The following is a 15,013-nucleotide window of genomic DNA, read 5'->3' on the forward strand; positions in this document are numbered from 1 at the left end:
GTATGCATACCAGAGAAACTAGTTCTGTAGGGGCTTCTTCCTCCCCCATGAATCAATGTTTTAAATTGTTAGGGACAAATTTAATACTGTTGGAGATAAACCATACTTTTATCCTGAGGATTAGCAGATGCAAGTTACAGCCCCGGATAGTAGCAAGTAACTGGGAGCAGTAAATTTTTTCTCTGAGCCCTCCACTCCTTCACATGGGAATGACTTTGCATCAAGCTGGTTTACTTAGGAGTGTTGCTGAAAGGTTTGAATCAATAAGGAGATAATGTCTTTCATCAATTATCGATTTTTTTTCTAGTAAGGTGACAGTTTCACCAGGTTAGCTATAAAGGTGTGAAACCTAGCAGTTTGATTTGTGGGATTAGGATAGTAATCGTGCTGCCTAGGAGGTCTGCCTGTCAGTACTGTTTCTGTATGATTTTATTCTGTATCAAATTACTAGAATTCTAAATATAACTTTAGTGCTATTTTACTTTTAAAAAGTGGATTTTGTACTAAAAGGGCCCTAGTCTGTAATGAATGTTCATGGTTGGTGTCAAGTTTTTAAAGTAAGTGCTAAATCTGAACTAATGTGCTGCCTTTCGTATTTTTCTAGATGCCTTAATTTTCTGTATTTCTACTTCTGCCAGAACTTTAAAAAGAAACAAAGCTTCAATTAGGCATGTCACTAATCAAATATTGCCTACTGTGTGTTAGCTTTTGCTTTTCTCAGTCCTTTTTATCTTTTAGACTAGACTTTGTGGTCAAAAATTCTAAGACCTGTGTCATGATTCTTTAAATGCAGACAAATACTAACCCTATCACTTAATGCGTTATGAGAAGGAGCTCAGATAAAGTGATAACAGGCACAATATAAAGTATTATAAGAAAAATATAGGAAAATCTGGAAACTCAGGAGGTGTTGACTTTAAAGAGGCTTATACATGTTTGGAGAACTGGCATTTATATGGCATTAATACCCAACTAATGGAAGCTGAAGTCTGACTTTTCAAATGTTTTTTAACTCTTATGTATGTAATGTTAGAAGGTTAATATCTGAATAGATTGTAAAGAATCAATGTATTATTTGGAAGGTTCTAAAGTAAGTTGTAGTAATAAATATTGAAAAGTCTCTGCTGTGGATTAGTAGCTATTGTGCGCACTGTTTCTAAAATATACCAAAACTTAAACCTTTGTAGACTTTTCCCTACTGATTTATTTGAAATCTTCATTGATATTGGACATTATGTGCGTGATATCAGTGCTTATGAAAAGCTGGTGTCAAAGCTAAATTTATTAAAGGTAAGTGAAAATCTTCATAGCTTTGAGAAGCTGTATTGTTTTCAAATTCTTAGCATAAGAAAGGCATGAAATATGTTTATTTATTTGGCATTTAATTTATAACCAGGAGGATGAATTGAAACAAATTGCTGAAAGTATTGAAAGCATGAATCAGAATAAGGCACCTACAAAACATATAGGCAATTACGCAATTTTAGAGCACCTTGGCAGTGGAGCTTTTGGAAGCGTATATAAGGTAAACTTCACTTTTGGTATTATTTTACAGGTTTGAGGGGAAGATTCATGAAGGATGTCTAATACCTCTTGTAGGCACTACTGTTCTTTGACTTTCAGTAGGGGAATGCAGGTGTGAAAAGGCCTTTATGGATCTGGGCTTGTTGTTAGTATTTGCTGTGACTTTGTTTGTCCCCTGTTGTGTTTATCAGATAGAACAGTGTATCCCTCAGGTTTCCTACTTTTACTTTATTTGAATTCTTTTCCACAAACATCATTTCTGTCTATTGCAAATGTTAATGAATCTGTGTAAAACCAGAAATCAAGTATGCTTTATCTGAAAATCAACACTGGGCACAGATAATGTTACTTCAAAGACTGGCAAGTTCAGCAGTGTACTGCTAAGGTGTATTGTGGGGCTCCAGTTTTTTATCACATCATACACAGAAAAAGCTATTATTGTAACTTCTGCAAGACAGGTTTGGACTCTGATTACTAATCTGGTAGCCATAATAATATCCTTTCTATCCCCATCCTATATAAAGTGTTTTGTCTTTTTCATAGGTTAGAAAGCATAATGGACAAAATCTCCTGGCAATGAAAGAAGTCAATTTACACAATCCAGCATTTGGAAAGGACAAAAAAGACAGAGACAGCAGTGTAAAGAATATTGTCTCTGAATTAACCATCATCAAAGAGCAGGTGTGTCTCATGGACTCCAGTTTCATGTGTGCGCGTTCTGCTGTTAGCATTATTAACTGTGAGTTCTCATGTGGAAATCTACCTTGCAGAAAAGGGCCTGGGGGCACTGGTCAGCAGCCCTCTGAACACGAGCCAGCAGTGTGCCCAAGTGGCCAAGAAGGCCAACAGCACCCTGGCTAGTATCAGAAATAGTGTGGCCAGCAGGACAAGGGAAGAAATTGTCCCCCTGTACTCAGCACTGGTGAGGCTGCATCTCAAATACTGCGTTCGGTTGTGGGCCTCTCACTACAAGAAAGACACTGAGGTTCTGGAGCATGTCCAAAGAACAGCAACGAAGCTGGTGAAGGGTCTAGAGAACACGTCTTGTGAGGATTGGCTGAGGGAACTGGGATTGTTTAGCCTGGAGAAAAGGAGGCTGAGGGGAGACCTTATTGTGCTCTACAACTACCCGAAAGGAGGCTGTAGGTGAGGTGGGTGTCAAGTCTCTTTTCCCAGATAACGAGTGATAGGATGAGAGGAATCAGCTTCAAGTTGTGCCAGGGTAGGTTTAGATCTGGTAGTAGGAAACATTTCTTCACTGACAGGGTTGTCAAGCCCTGGAAGAGGCTGCCCAGGGGAGTGATTGAGTCACCATAACTGGAGGTGTTTGAAAGATGTGCAGATGTGACACTTAGGGACATGTTATAGTAGGACTTGGCAGTGGCAGGTTTATGGTTGGGCTCGATGATCTTAAAGGTCTTTTCCAGCCTAAATGATTCTATGATTCTAGGTAGCAGGGCTTCCAGCTGCTGTTATTATTTTTCTCTGATCTGTACAATATTGACCCCTTTTACCTGAATGTTGCCAATATTGAAACTGTTCTTACTGTAGTGTTAGCAGCAGTGCGAATGCTTGTTACTAAAGATTCTTTCTGTGTTGGCAGTATTTGAACTTTTTTTCAGGGATTCTGTAAATTAAGATTTTAATAGAAAACTGATGAGTCTTTGTGTCATTTAATGCATACTTGGGTTTAAAATACAGTGAGAAGAAAACCTTTTTTGTAACTGAAAATTAAAAACCTGACTGATCAGTAGTGTTCTTAGGCTGAGAAAGCCCTTCAAACTTCATTTACTCTCTTTCAGTTATTAAAGGGAGAGGGGATAGGAATCACATTGTATATTCCTCCTGGTTGCTCTAGTAATGTGCAACATTTCTCTGTGTTTGCTGTAGCAGTGAAGGTGTACTGCACTGCACTTCATAAGTTTGTGGAATTCTTGTGGAATCCTTCCTTTCAGTGTGCAGCTAAACATTATAAATGCTGTGCCATCAGTTTAACTATTCTAAACATCTACATTTCTTTCCTCATTGTAGCTTTATCATCCAAATGTTGTACGATATCATAGAACCTTCTTGGAAAGTAAGTATAAACACAGAGAATTACCACATTTTACATAATGCAGAAATAGAAATGTACAATAAAACCACTTACAGCTTGGAAGCAGTGTGTCAAATTTGAGCAATAAATGGTTAAGATTTTCTTCAAGGACTGCTACAGTTCAGACAGGCTTGTGTTACTTCAAAATTGAAGAAATGGTGAGAAATAATGCTTATCTTCGTTCATCTAGTAGTAAAACTAGATGTAATATAAACATGTAGACAGCATCATTCTCATCCTATAGAATTAAAGATCCAAAATTTATAACTGGAATGCTAAACGGAGAAAAACTACAGTGACTAGTAGAATGCATGATATAGATTGCTCAGCCATATTGTCTTAATTTTCTTTTTTATAAAGAGTTAGCTACATACACCAGCCTGCTGAATGATTATCAGGCAGTGAATTCCTTATAGCTGCTGTGATATAAATTGAGGAAAAAATGGAATAACAAGGAGTAGAACTGATTAAAATGTATTTGTCTGTACAAACACATTTTTAAGAAGTAAAAAAATTAACAGCTTTTAAAATATATTTTAATCTCAAATACTCTATTTTCAAATGCCTTCTGTATAAATGTAATCTTCTGTTCATTCATTTTCTTTTATGCAGATGATAGATTGTACATAGTCATGGAGCTCATAGAGGGAGTGCCACTGGGAGAACACTTCCACTCTTTGAAAGAAAAGCAGCAACAGTTTACAGAAGAGAGAATATGGCGAATATTTATCCAGGTAAGGGCCTCCATTCTTTTTGTTTCCAGAACTTTCCTGCATGTAGCAGCATTTATGTTTGTCAGGCTAATAAATGACAAAGTAATGCTTATTATATCAGGCACTAATATCAGATATTAATTTAATTTTATGTGCTTTTATTTAGGTTGTAATTAAGAATCTTTGTAAAGCTCTTTTTGTTTGTTTTTAAGCTTTGTCTAGCTCTTCGTTATTTGCATAAAGAGAAAAGGATTGTTCACCGAGATCTCACTCCCAACAATGTCATGCTGGGGGATAAAGACAAAGTTACAATTAGTAAGTAGAACTACTTTACTTGAAGAGAATTTCCCATGATGTATGCGAGTAGAAATTCTTTACTGAAACTCTCAGAAGGTTTCAGATTCCTAGACATTGGTCACCATACTTATAAGCTAGTAAATTACGGCATTATTATGCTTTTGTGTAAAATAATTGCTAATGCAAGTTTTGTGATCATTGCCACCAGGTGTCATCATCCATGACTATATTTTTTGAAGCTATGTATGTCAGATAACATGGAGGAGATGGTTTAGCCCTAGAAAAATTAAATTAGTTATTCTTCAAGGCCTGTTTTTCTTTAAATTGGCAATAATATAGAGAGAACCAGATTAGATAACAAGTGCTAATGAACATAAGGTATAACAGCCATCTGTTCTATTCCAGTTCTCCCATACAATTGTTTAGTATCCATCAGTTGTTCCCAGTGATCAGCTGCTGTGAGGTGCAATTTGTCTAAGCCTGTAGTACTGAATATTCTTGATGTATGCTTCTGTAATCTTCACAGTGTGGAGGAAGGTGCTTAGGCAGGTTTCAAGACAGGCTTTGAAAGACATGTATGTGTGAACAGTAAGAAGTTTTACTCTTTGAGTGAATTATCACAACCCAGTATGTACAGCAAGCCTTACAAGCAATTCAGATACTGTAGATTCTAAAACTCTCAAAGAACTACTGTGAGCTTTCTTACTGCTCATGACATAGAACTAGATAAACAATTTGAATACTGCAGAATTGTTATAAGAAGTCTTCAAGCAAAATCAGTCTCTCTTCTTTAAAATAACAGGGAAGTACAGATGTATGGATGCACCCAACCACAAAACTCAGCTATAATAGGCAAATATATTCAGTAACTGTTGTTTTATAGTAAATATTTATGCCTGATGATGTGCATACTTACATTTATTCATTATTAAATTGTATGTGCTAACCCCCCTGATTCTTAGTAATGATACAGTTTTGAAAAAGGGTGATTTAATAGAGCATTTGTCCCTGAGTGATGAAAAAAATATTCAGAATATTATTTTAAAGTATCATAAAATTGTATTTTGTATCAACATCCTGCCACTGAGGGGCACTCTTGTCTTGATTTAATACCTTTGCCTTATCTCTAGTCCAATCTAGATACGGTGTAAATGTACTTTTAAATGTAAGGTCAAAATTGCCCTTGAAAAGCGTTTATATTTCTGTCAAAGATTTATAAGAGCTGAGGTAAATTGGAAGAACTGAAACTTATTTTGACCATTTCTACAGGGATTCGTTCAAAACTGTTGCAATATTTAAGCAAACACTTCGTTTAATACTTTATTACCAGTATACATAGCATTTTTGGAGGGAGCTGAAGACCTTTTATCTATTACTTCTGAATTTTACTGCACCTTGTTCTTTTACAACCTTAATGAAATTAAGAATAATTTACTTTCTTTCTGATGATAGTAAATATGTACTGTATTGGTGCTTGCAGTGGTATTACACCTAACTCATACAGTCTATGTATGCCAAAGACGGGAGCATTTGTGCTCTTGATAGTTATATCTCACAGTATTTGTGGATAAGTATACTATTCATTTGAGAATTTCAAGTGGTTCTAGATGAAAGTTAATACAAAAAGTCGGGTGAAGGTGGAAGGGTATGCTCAAATATTGAGAAAACTTAAATCTGCCTCTACAATGAATTTAATCTGTCAGCTTTTATAAAATGAGGAGGTCTGCTCTAAGATCTACAAGCTGCACAGTCATCCTAAAGAGAGAGAGTCCAGCTTTCTGGAGTCTTTCAAATCTCAAAACTGTCCAAAATGTGTCTTGATCTAACTAGAGTAATATTGCTGTGGACTACCTGTAAAGCAGTGTTGTGTGACTATGTAATTAAGTTATGGCCTCTGGTGGTTCAAATTGTTTTGCTTCATAAAAGAACCTTGTATATCTTGTACATCTGTTCTTTTTTCTTTTCCTTAGCCAGTCCTTCTGGAAACAGTGACTTCTGTTAATCTCTTGTTATGAGAATCTGCTGGATTACAATATAACAAAGGCAGTTTATTCCTCTAACGTAACTCCTCCTCCTGTAACTAATGTTCACCAAATATGTTGTCTTTAGAGAGGTGCCTTAGTTCCAGGCCGTCATGGTAATTTTGATTAAAAAAAGAAAAAGAATAAAGTGAGTGATACATTGTTGCTCAATGAAGCACTCAAAAGTGTTTCTATAGGCTAAGGCTTTCATTCTGTACTGTGTATGGCTATGCAGCAGCCCCAACAATGAACTGCTTTAAGAAAGTTCTGGGACCCACAGGCATACGTTTCTCACCATGTATGTGAGAACTGAGCCACTCACATTTCAAATCCCATGAAGACCTCTCATACAGTTTCTACGTTGATTGAAAATGAAAGGAGTGCATAGTGTGGGAGACATTCCCTCCTTGCTGTCATTACAGAAAAAGTAAACCTGCTAAAGAATTATGCTTGCTTGTCCTGAATTTGTAGAGAAATGTTCTACAGGTGGCCCTTGTAGCACAATTCCAGCAGAACTGGCTAGGCAGGGACCTATGGTGAAAGGTGGCTGAAAACTAGAATTCATACAGGCAGAGGACTCTGCAACCAGTCTGGCACAATGTAAGGTTGAGCTACGAAGGGCCTTTTCTTGAGGTGGTCTCTGAATATCATCTTTATAGGTTTTACTGAAAAAAGAATACCTGAGGTAATAATAGAAGGATTTTTGAAACTGTATAGTCACACTGTATTTTTTTTTCTTAAATATCAGGTGTGATTAGACACTATCCTTATCCAGATCTTTGTGTGTTGTTTTATTTTTAAACTTATGCAAGATATGAAAGTCCTAAGCCCAGCAGGTGCTTCATTCTAATGTGAAGGTTGTATGACTTCCTTTGTATTTCCCATGACATCTTTTACACATGCCAATTAAATCTGAATTATCCCAGTCTTTTTCAGGCTCTTTTAAGTCATGTGTTGTTGCAAATGGAAATAGACATTTACAATTTGATCCTAGCCAGGCTAGTGGCAGTATAAGATCTCTGTTTCTGAGAGGACTTTAAGCTTGCTGTTGTTATATAGTCTCCAGAACTGCCCACCTTACTTATTTGTACTGTTTCATCTATGACACAAATTTGATGGGAAAGGGGCCATGACTACCATCTCTTAATGTTGGTACAGCATTTAATCATAATTGGTTGAGCTACAAATGCTACAAAAATGTAAATATTAAATCATGCTAAGCTGCAATTTCATAAAAATCTCATTCTAAATTGATAGAAAAATGTTACTGAAACTGTACATCTCTGGTCAGGTTGAATGTATTTCTGAATTTAGTATTTCTGACACACACCAAAAAAAAAAAGTAGAATTTTAGGCACAGCCTGAATGACAGTTGTTTTGTATAGCATTTTAGAGATTCATTGAACCAATATTATCAGTGTCTCTTGGTTTAATCTTCACACCCTTTTTATATAAGACATTGAGAAGTTACGGTTTTCTGAATTGAAAATGCGTATCTGCTTTTATTGCAACTGTATTTTACTGCAGCTGTATTTTGTTTCTAGCGCAGCATATTTCTGTCGAGAGCTCTATAGCTGCATCTGTTTGTAGGACAAAACGTAGGACTCTGTAGATCATTGCTTTTCCTCAGTGTCATCTAGGTGCAGAAGGCTTTATATCTTCATGGTCAGAAGTCTGTGTGGAATCACTTTGACAGGTGATTTCAGGTCTGCTATCAAGAATTGTGAAGGATTCCATATTCTCTTTTGGGTGGCATACTCTGTTTAATGTTTAATACACATGATACAATAGCAGCAGAAACGATCTGTATGGAGCTGAAACGTAGGATTACATAGCAGCAGAATACTAGTTTTGAGACAACTCATCTGTCTGATGTACTTCTAACCACAGCAGGCAGCCATGAAGTGTCAGAACAGTGAGGTGAATGAGACTTGAAAAGTTTAAATAGTTTGGATGCTGGAAGAAAGCTACCTGTTAATTTTGTAATTCAGAATACTTGTGATTCTGTGCCATGCCCAGAGAAGCAGGGGCCATGAGGTGTAAAGCAGGTATAACTAGTCACTACTTTTCGGAGTCACTTGAATCAGTGCTAAATTTTTTTGCGGATTATATGGCTCATTTAACCAGTCTTCATTATCAGAATTGCTACTCTTCATACTAAGATTCAAGGACATGCTTGTAGTACTTAATTTTCAAATTTTCCATAATAATTGGCTGAGCAGAATTTTCGACTCGTTTATGTTTACACTGTAAATCGAACATTCTGGATGCTATTAGTGGATTAGTAATTGTATCTCTCTTTACAAATCTTAGTTCTAGATGTGGATCAACGCTAATGTTCTTAGCGGAGAAGTTACAAGCTTTACAAAACTGACAGGTGGTAGACTGAGTTTACAAAGCATTGATATTAGCACACAGAAAGGAGAATGATAGAATAGCTAGAAGATGCATTCAGGAATTATAAAAAATAATTCTATTCCTATTCTATTGATGAAAAAGAGTAGAGTAAGTATGTACTACCATTGATTACATTTCAAATGATCTTGATTTTAGGATATGAATTTATGGAAAATAAAATTAAAGTTCTATTTTTATCTTCCAGACCACTGTAACTTAGTAAGTTGCTGACGAACTTTCTTGATTACAGTTTCAAACATGCTGAAGAGAAACAAATTTAATTTGTCTCATCCTGAGTCTTTCAGGGTAGAAGAAGCTGTTCAATGGGGACACAGTGAAAATCTGACCTGAGCAGCTCTGAAGTTCACTTGTGTGGTGAATTTGATACTCCATTCATCTGTGTGTTTTGCTTTGCTCTTGGTCTTTGTGTGCATATTTGATTTTAGGAAAAATTAATGGCATTTTCAAATAGGGTTCAAATAAAAATTAAGGCAACAAATATGCAAATATGAGATCAGTGTTGTTAAGATGCAGTATTTGGGAAATTTTCTTCTTGTTACTGTAGAAGATCAGTCTACTAGATGAAATCTTTGGGAAATAAGATGGCAAATGAAAAACCAGATTCTGTCAATAAAAGGAGAAAAAAACATTGCAGATACCTAAAATGCTCATTTAAAGAGACTTCTAACATTTAGAAAGTTTTTATAATTCGGCTATTACAAAAGTGGAGAGATCATTCTGTAGGAGGTTAAGATACTAGTCAAGTCAGCCTACTCATTTTTTCATAGTTCTTTCTTCTTTTTATGCCCTCTGCCCCATCATGTTAATGCTTTCTGAAACAATCTTACTTCATTATCACTTACTCTGCTACCCTAAACACAATGTAAACAAGTGAAGAAGGGTGTTTTACAATCTAAATGATTATGACTGCATCATTCTGTGTTAATTTTCTTCCTATTTGAGGACTGTCTTTTGTTTGACTATTTTTTAATGAATTAAGAAAAAAAATAAATTTCTAGATTCCTGAAGCTTAATGTTTACAATCATAGTACAAAGTCTGGTCAAGTATGATAACACCATGGAGAGATATGACTATTGGTAATGAATTGTTGGTGAAATTGTGTGTCTTGTCATAGTTTATAAAGTTCCATCTAATGGTGAAAGTTTGATAGTTTTTTATTGTCTTTGAACAGACTTTAAAAAAATCTTCATCTTCAATGAAGTTTGCCAAGCTTCCAACCTTTAGAGAAATTAGCTGCAAAGAAATTACATCAGTTGAGGTTGCACAGTAGACAAAGCACCAAAAACTATTACCATGGAAATTTTATTTTAGAAGACTTGTTTGCTAGGTTGGTGTACCTACCCTTCCCCTCAGTTTACAAACTCTCATGTATTAGGATGGTACAAAAAGTTGTAGTGGTGATATGCATGCAATTCACATGAACCTGAAAAAATTAGTGATGCTTAAAACTGGAAAAAGTATCATTTTTCCAAAATTACATGTTCAGGTGAAAACAACCATTATTTTTCAGCAACAGAAAACCTTTGGGCAGGTAGGTGGATCTTTCCACTGGTGCCATTAAAGCTCCAAGACTGCTTCCTCATGGAGATGTGTCATCCACTAGCATTTTTGGTTTTCTTCAGCTGTACTACAAAATAACCATTGTTTGTTTTATTTTTGGTCCAAAAGGAGTAGTTTTTACTTTTCAGGAAGTTGGGACAATCTAACAGTTGAAATAAGGGGGTTTGTAACTTTTTTGAGATGAAGGAGTTGCCTCTCTAATGCCAATTTTATTTCTGCATTGCAAGACGGTGTGGTAGACAATTCAATGATTTCAGGACTGCAGTATCAGGTCTGTGACTAGATTAAAGCAGCATGAAACTAGCCTAGAAAAAGGGTGAGCTAAACTCATCAAGATGTAAGTGCCAAATAAGCTGGTTTCCAGAGAGTGCAAGAGAGGGGCAGGACTGGCTTGATTACTAGCTCATCTTTCTCTTAGAGTCTTGCTCTGAATCACTAAGGTGGGTTTATAGTTTCCCCTTTGGTTGGACTGATGCAGCATACACTTCTGCATCCTGATGTTGTTGGCTGGCTGGCCTGCCTGCCCTTTCCCTTCCTCCTGTTTTGTGCTCTCTCTTTGCCTTAGCTCTTACCAGCCTTTCTTTTGGTTCATCTAATTTGTTGGTTTACAAAGCTTTCAGTGGCCTTCTGAGTATGATTCTCTAAGGGCTTTTCTTTTCTATTGTTCTCTGGCCACCTTTATTCTAGTGATATTTGTCATGATACCTGTCAGCATTGATAAAATTCCTTTCAGCAAGTGCACACAACACTTTTGTTAATTGGTAGGTTGCTTTTTTGTGAAACTGAGAATGGAACTGTAGGAAAATATTTGGAAGCTAAGTTACGTATTTCATTCTGAACTTGGTGAGATTTGTGATCAGATGCATCTGCATTCACAGATGTGTGTGAATACGTTAGGTCTAGCTTCTGAGGAAGGGCCCATTCCTGTACTTAAGAGATATGTCTTAATGCTTGGTGTACCACCGGATGAATTAAATTGAGATGGTTCAGGAAGGATATTTTCTTTAGTAAGCAGGATTTTTGATTTCAGAAGTGACCAATGAGATCATAACATAAAAGTCACTAGATCAGGTCAAAGATTTATGTGCGTCTCTGTGCTAAAAGCTGACACTTGGGTAAAATTCGTAAAAAGCTGATCAAGTATTGAGTTATCTTTCTCTCACAATTCCATTCCAGCTTCTAAAAGACATACTGCTATGGTGTGAAGCTGTTTCAGGAAATTGCGAAATATGAATTGTCACAATGGGTCCCCGTTAATCAAGTCTCAGTTCACAACTGAAACAGTGCATAGCAGTTAATAGGGGTCATCTTTATATTTGGTCATATTTTCATTTAACGGTATAGGAGGCAGGCCTCTCTCAGTTCTCAGAAATTACTTCGTTTGTTTGTTAGTTATTGTAGCAATTTTTGGCATCAAATAGCAAATAAAGGATCCTAGAGTATTAAAAGTTGTAGACTGATTTATAAGCTTCAGACAGATGCCTAAATAAATTAAAAGAAGCAATTTCACTAATTCGATGCAGTTCAATATTTGCCAGTTTATTTTCATTCAATTCTGTATTATGGGCCTGAAAAAGTTAAGAAAAAACATTTACGTTTAATGTAAAGCTGATTGTCCTGTGCTTTACATTCCTTGGCTTTGGCAGCACCAGCTGTATTTAGGAGCTCTGACTGGTGTCAAGGTAGTTTAGTCGAATCTGGAAAAAGTTATTGACCATCAAACAGGTTTTTTCCCTCCATTTCTGAGGACCTGGGTCTAAAAGGCAAATAATATATTTACTCCATCTGGCTGAATTTTCCCCTTGATTCCTTTTTTCCAGATAATCACTAATGTTATATTAAAATAGACTACTTTTAGAACTGAGATGTCCAGCTCTCCTCTTCCCTTTCCTAAATCTTTCAACCACCAAGAACTGAATTTATTGATTGATGTAATGTCTTAATACTCTTTCTTCATTGAATATTATGTGAAGGATTCCAAAGGAGGGAATTTAGAATGATTCACCCCAATTAATTCAGGGAACTGTCGACACTGCAAAAATCTCTGGTTCTTTTGGGATTAATATTCCCTGGAGTGAACTGTCTGAGGACTGTCTTAACTCAAGGGCAAAAGGGAGGCTTCTCAGTGATCCTGTTAATTTAGCATTCTTTCTACTTACACTTTCCAAGCACTACAGAGCTAGTCCTTCTTTGAACATTTTGTTCAAAGAAAAATGATCTGTGGCCTGCGTACCTAGGTTTGGCTTTCTTATCAAAGGCCTTCTGAATAAGAGAACTATTCCTTTTCAGACATTCAAGTCTCACACTGAACAAGAGCCAGCAGAAACTAATTTTTCTTACCTGTATTTCTTCTGGTCTGTGGCTTTTTTTGATGAGTAGAAAAATGATAACTAAAATTTTTATGAACTATCTCACTGTAAAAACAATTGGAATAGGAATGTTATGGGCTCTGTCCAAGTAGAACAGAAGCCTTAAAATATTTTAAAGAATATTATTTACCATAAAATCCTCCCACTTCTGAAGTAGTATTACAATAAAAAATTTATCAACAGACTTTAACAAGTACGGTAATTTTCTCTTGCTCTCTGTGCTTGGATTTAATAAAGTGCAATGTATCTTAGCTGCATTGTTGTGTTGAGGCAGCAGTAGAGTACTGAACTGAAAAAAAAATGAACTTGGAACTGTTTGCATGGAACTTAGATTAAAAATATAATCTCTAAAGACTGTGTGACAATTTTGTAAAAAAACTACCTGCTAATTACACAAAAGGCACTCATATTAACATAACAGCATGGTCATCTAAATTTACAGCTTTTGTCCCAAGGTAAGGCTAAGATTCACTGTTATTTCTTACCAAATGCAATCTTTGAACATGAACTATTCAGAGATTAGACCCCCCTGTACTCCTTGGAAATTAAATTTCTGAGAAAGTCAGCCCTTTCCAGCTATCATAATTTAAAGGGAAGTGAAATAATTACTAACTTCATTACATTATTTTTTCCATTAATTTGGGCATTAGATCACTGTTTATTAGATACTTACAGTTGTCATGCAGTTTAGTGGAATATATTAATTGAAGCCTGAAACTGGTTATGAATTGGATTGAAAGTATCAGAGGTGTGTTTATAATATTTTTAAAGCTGATAGGCTTGATTTAAGCATAAGTTGTTGATTAATGTGGAAATAGGAAGATTGTATGGTCCAGTACTGTAAAATGTAAACAATTTTAAAAAAAACCAACCCAAATTTCCCTTCCACTGTCACCTAACATTTCAGCTGTTGTGATCTAGCACTGATTGTCATGCAAAGAAGGTGGTTGCTGACATGTGAATCTTTTATTTTTTTTTTTATTGTAGCTGACTTTGGACTTGCAAAGCAAAAGCAAGAAAACAGCAAACTTGCATCAGTAGTGGGAACCATTCTGTACTCATGGTAAGTACTCCTGCATATGACATTCAGTCCAGCGAGTTCCATCTTCATGGTTACTTTTTTGGAGTAGACAGGCAAGTTACAATGGAGTAAGGAACAAAGTGCAAGTTACCGACCCACTGCTACTCTGCAGTAGTTGGTTGCCTGCCTATTTTGCTGTTGCCTATTCTTGCATATGGTGGTTCCTGTGGGTTAAGTTGGTGTAAAATGAAGTAATTGTGGTTGTGTAGTAATTTATTCATCTACTTATATACTTATAGATAAAGAAATGTGTTTTCAAGTTTTAAAAAGATATATGTTAACAACATAAATAAATTTTAATGGCTTTTGATGTAATTGTGGCTTCAATGTGCAGTTACGTGGTAAGTGCGGACAACTTACCTTCTGAAAAATATTTTAAATTGGTGCTAGTGGATTTGTTTTGATAAGTAGGCATTTGGTTTTAGTAATTGAACTGAAAAGGTATTTTCTGATGTTTGAAATTTTCAGTCATGGAAAAGCATGACCCATATTGTTGGCAATTTAAGCTTAATAAACACATAGATAACTGCTCTAAAATTTTGCCTTAGACAATATATTATTCAGTCTGCTGAATGAGCTGCAGTTTCCTATGGCATCTCATTTGTGAGGAAGCCAAAGTGAGGAGCCATATTGTATTAAATTGCAGTACCAATATAGCCAAGTTCCTAGATTACTACTGACTTGTGATTTGTTTTCTTAAGAGCATGGAATAGAAAGCATTTCCTCTCCAAAAGGTTACCCTCAATATGTAAACCGTGTATGTAACCGAGAGTATTATATGCATGTCAGATTCTCTCAAACAAAAGTAATTGTGGGCAGGACAGAGTATTGATTTTTGTGTTGCACGATGTATAAATAACAAACATGCCTGTTAATTGAGGTTAGTGTATCGGGAACAAAAGGGAGCAAATGTAATCTGGGTAAAAATCTCAAT

General features: G+C 35.8%; 1 protein-coding gene across 6 annotated transcripts in view; it reads left to right on the top strand.

Moving 5' to 3' along the window:
• The window catches only part of NEK10 (NIMA related kinase 10), a 115,859-nt gene that overhangs the window by 26,942 nt on the left and 73,904 nt on the right, over positions 1–15,013 (top strand). For 5 of the 6 annotated variants that reach the window (XR_005103609.1, XM_037383056.1, XM_037383054.1 and 2 more), the window contains 7 exons: positions 1,188–1,290; positions 1,397–1,525; positions 2,068–2,205; positions 3,556–3,601; positions 4,232–4,353; positions 4,545–4,647; positions 13,986–14,061. Coding sequence is in view for 5 of the 6 variants with exons in the window: in XM_037383056.1 (XP_037238953.1) it covers positions 1,188–1,290; positions 1,397–1,525; positions 2,068–2,205; positions 3,556–3,601; positions 4,232–4,353; positions 4,545–4,647; positions 13,986–14,061 (717 nt within the window). In the remaining variant the exon portion in view is untranslated. The remainder of the gene's footprint in view (positions 1–1,187; positions 1,291–1,396; positions 1,526–2,067; positions 2,206–3,555; positions 3,602–4,231; positions 4,354–4,544; positions 4,648–13,985; positions 14,062–15,013) is intronic. The other variant, XM_037383055.1, reaches the window with a different exon arrangement.

The sequence above is a fragment of the Falco rusticolus genome, chromosome 4 (assembly GCF_015220075.1).
Source record: "Falco rusticolus isolate bFalRus1 chromosome 4, bFalRus1.pri, whole genome shotgun sequence".
Taxonomy (NCBI): domain Eukaryota; kingdom Metazoa; phylum Chordata; class Aves; order Falconiformes; family Falconidae; genus Falco; species Falco rusticolus.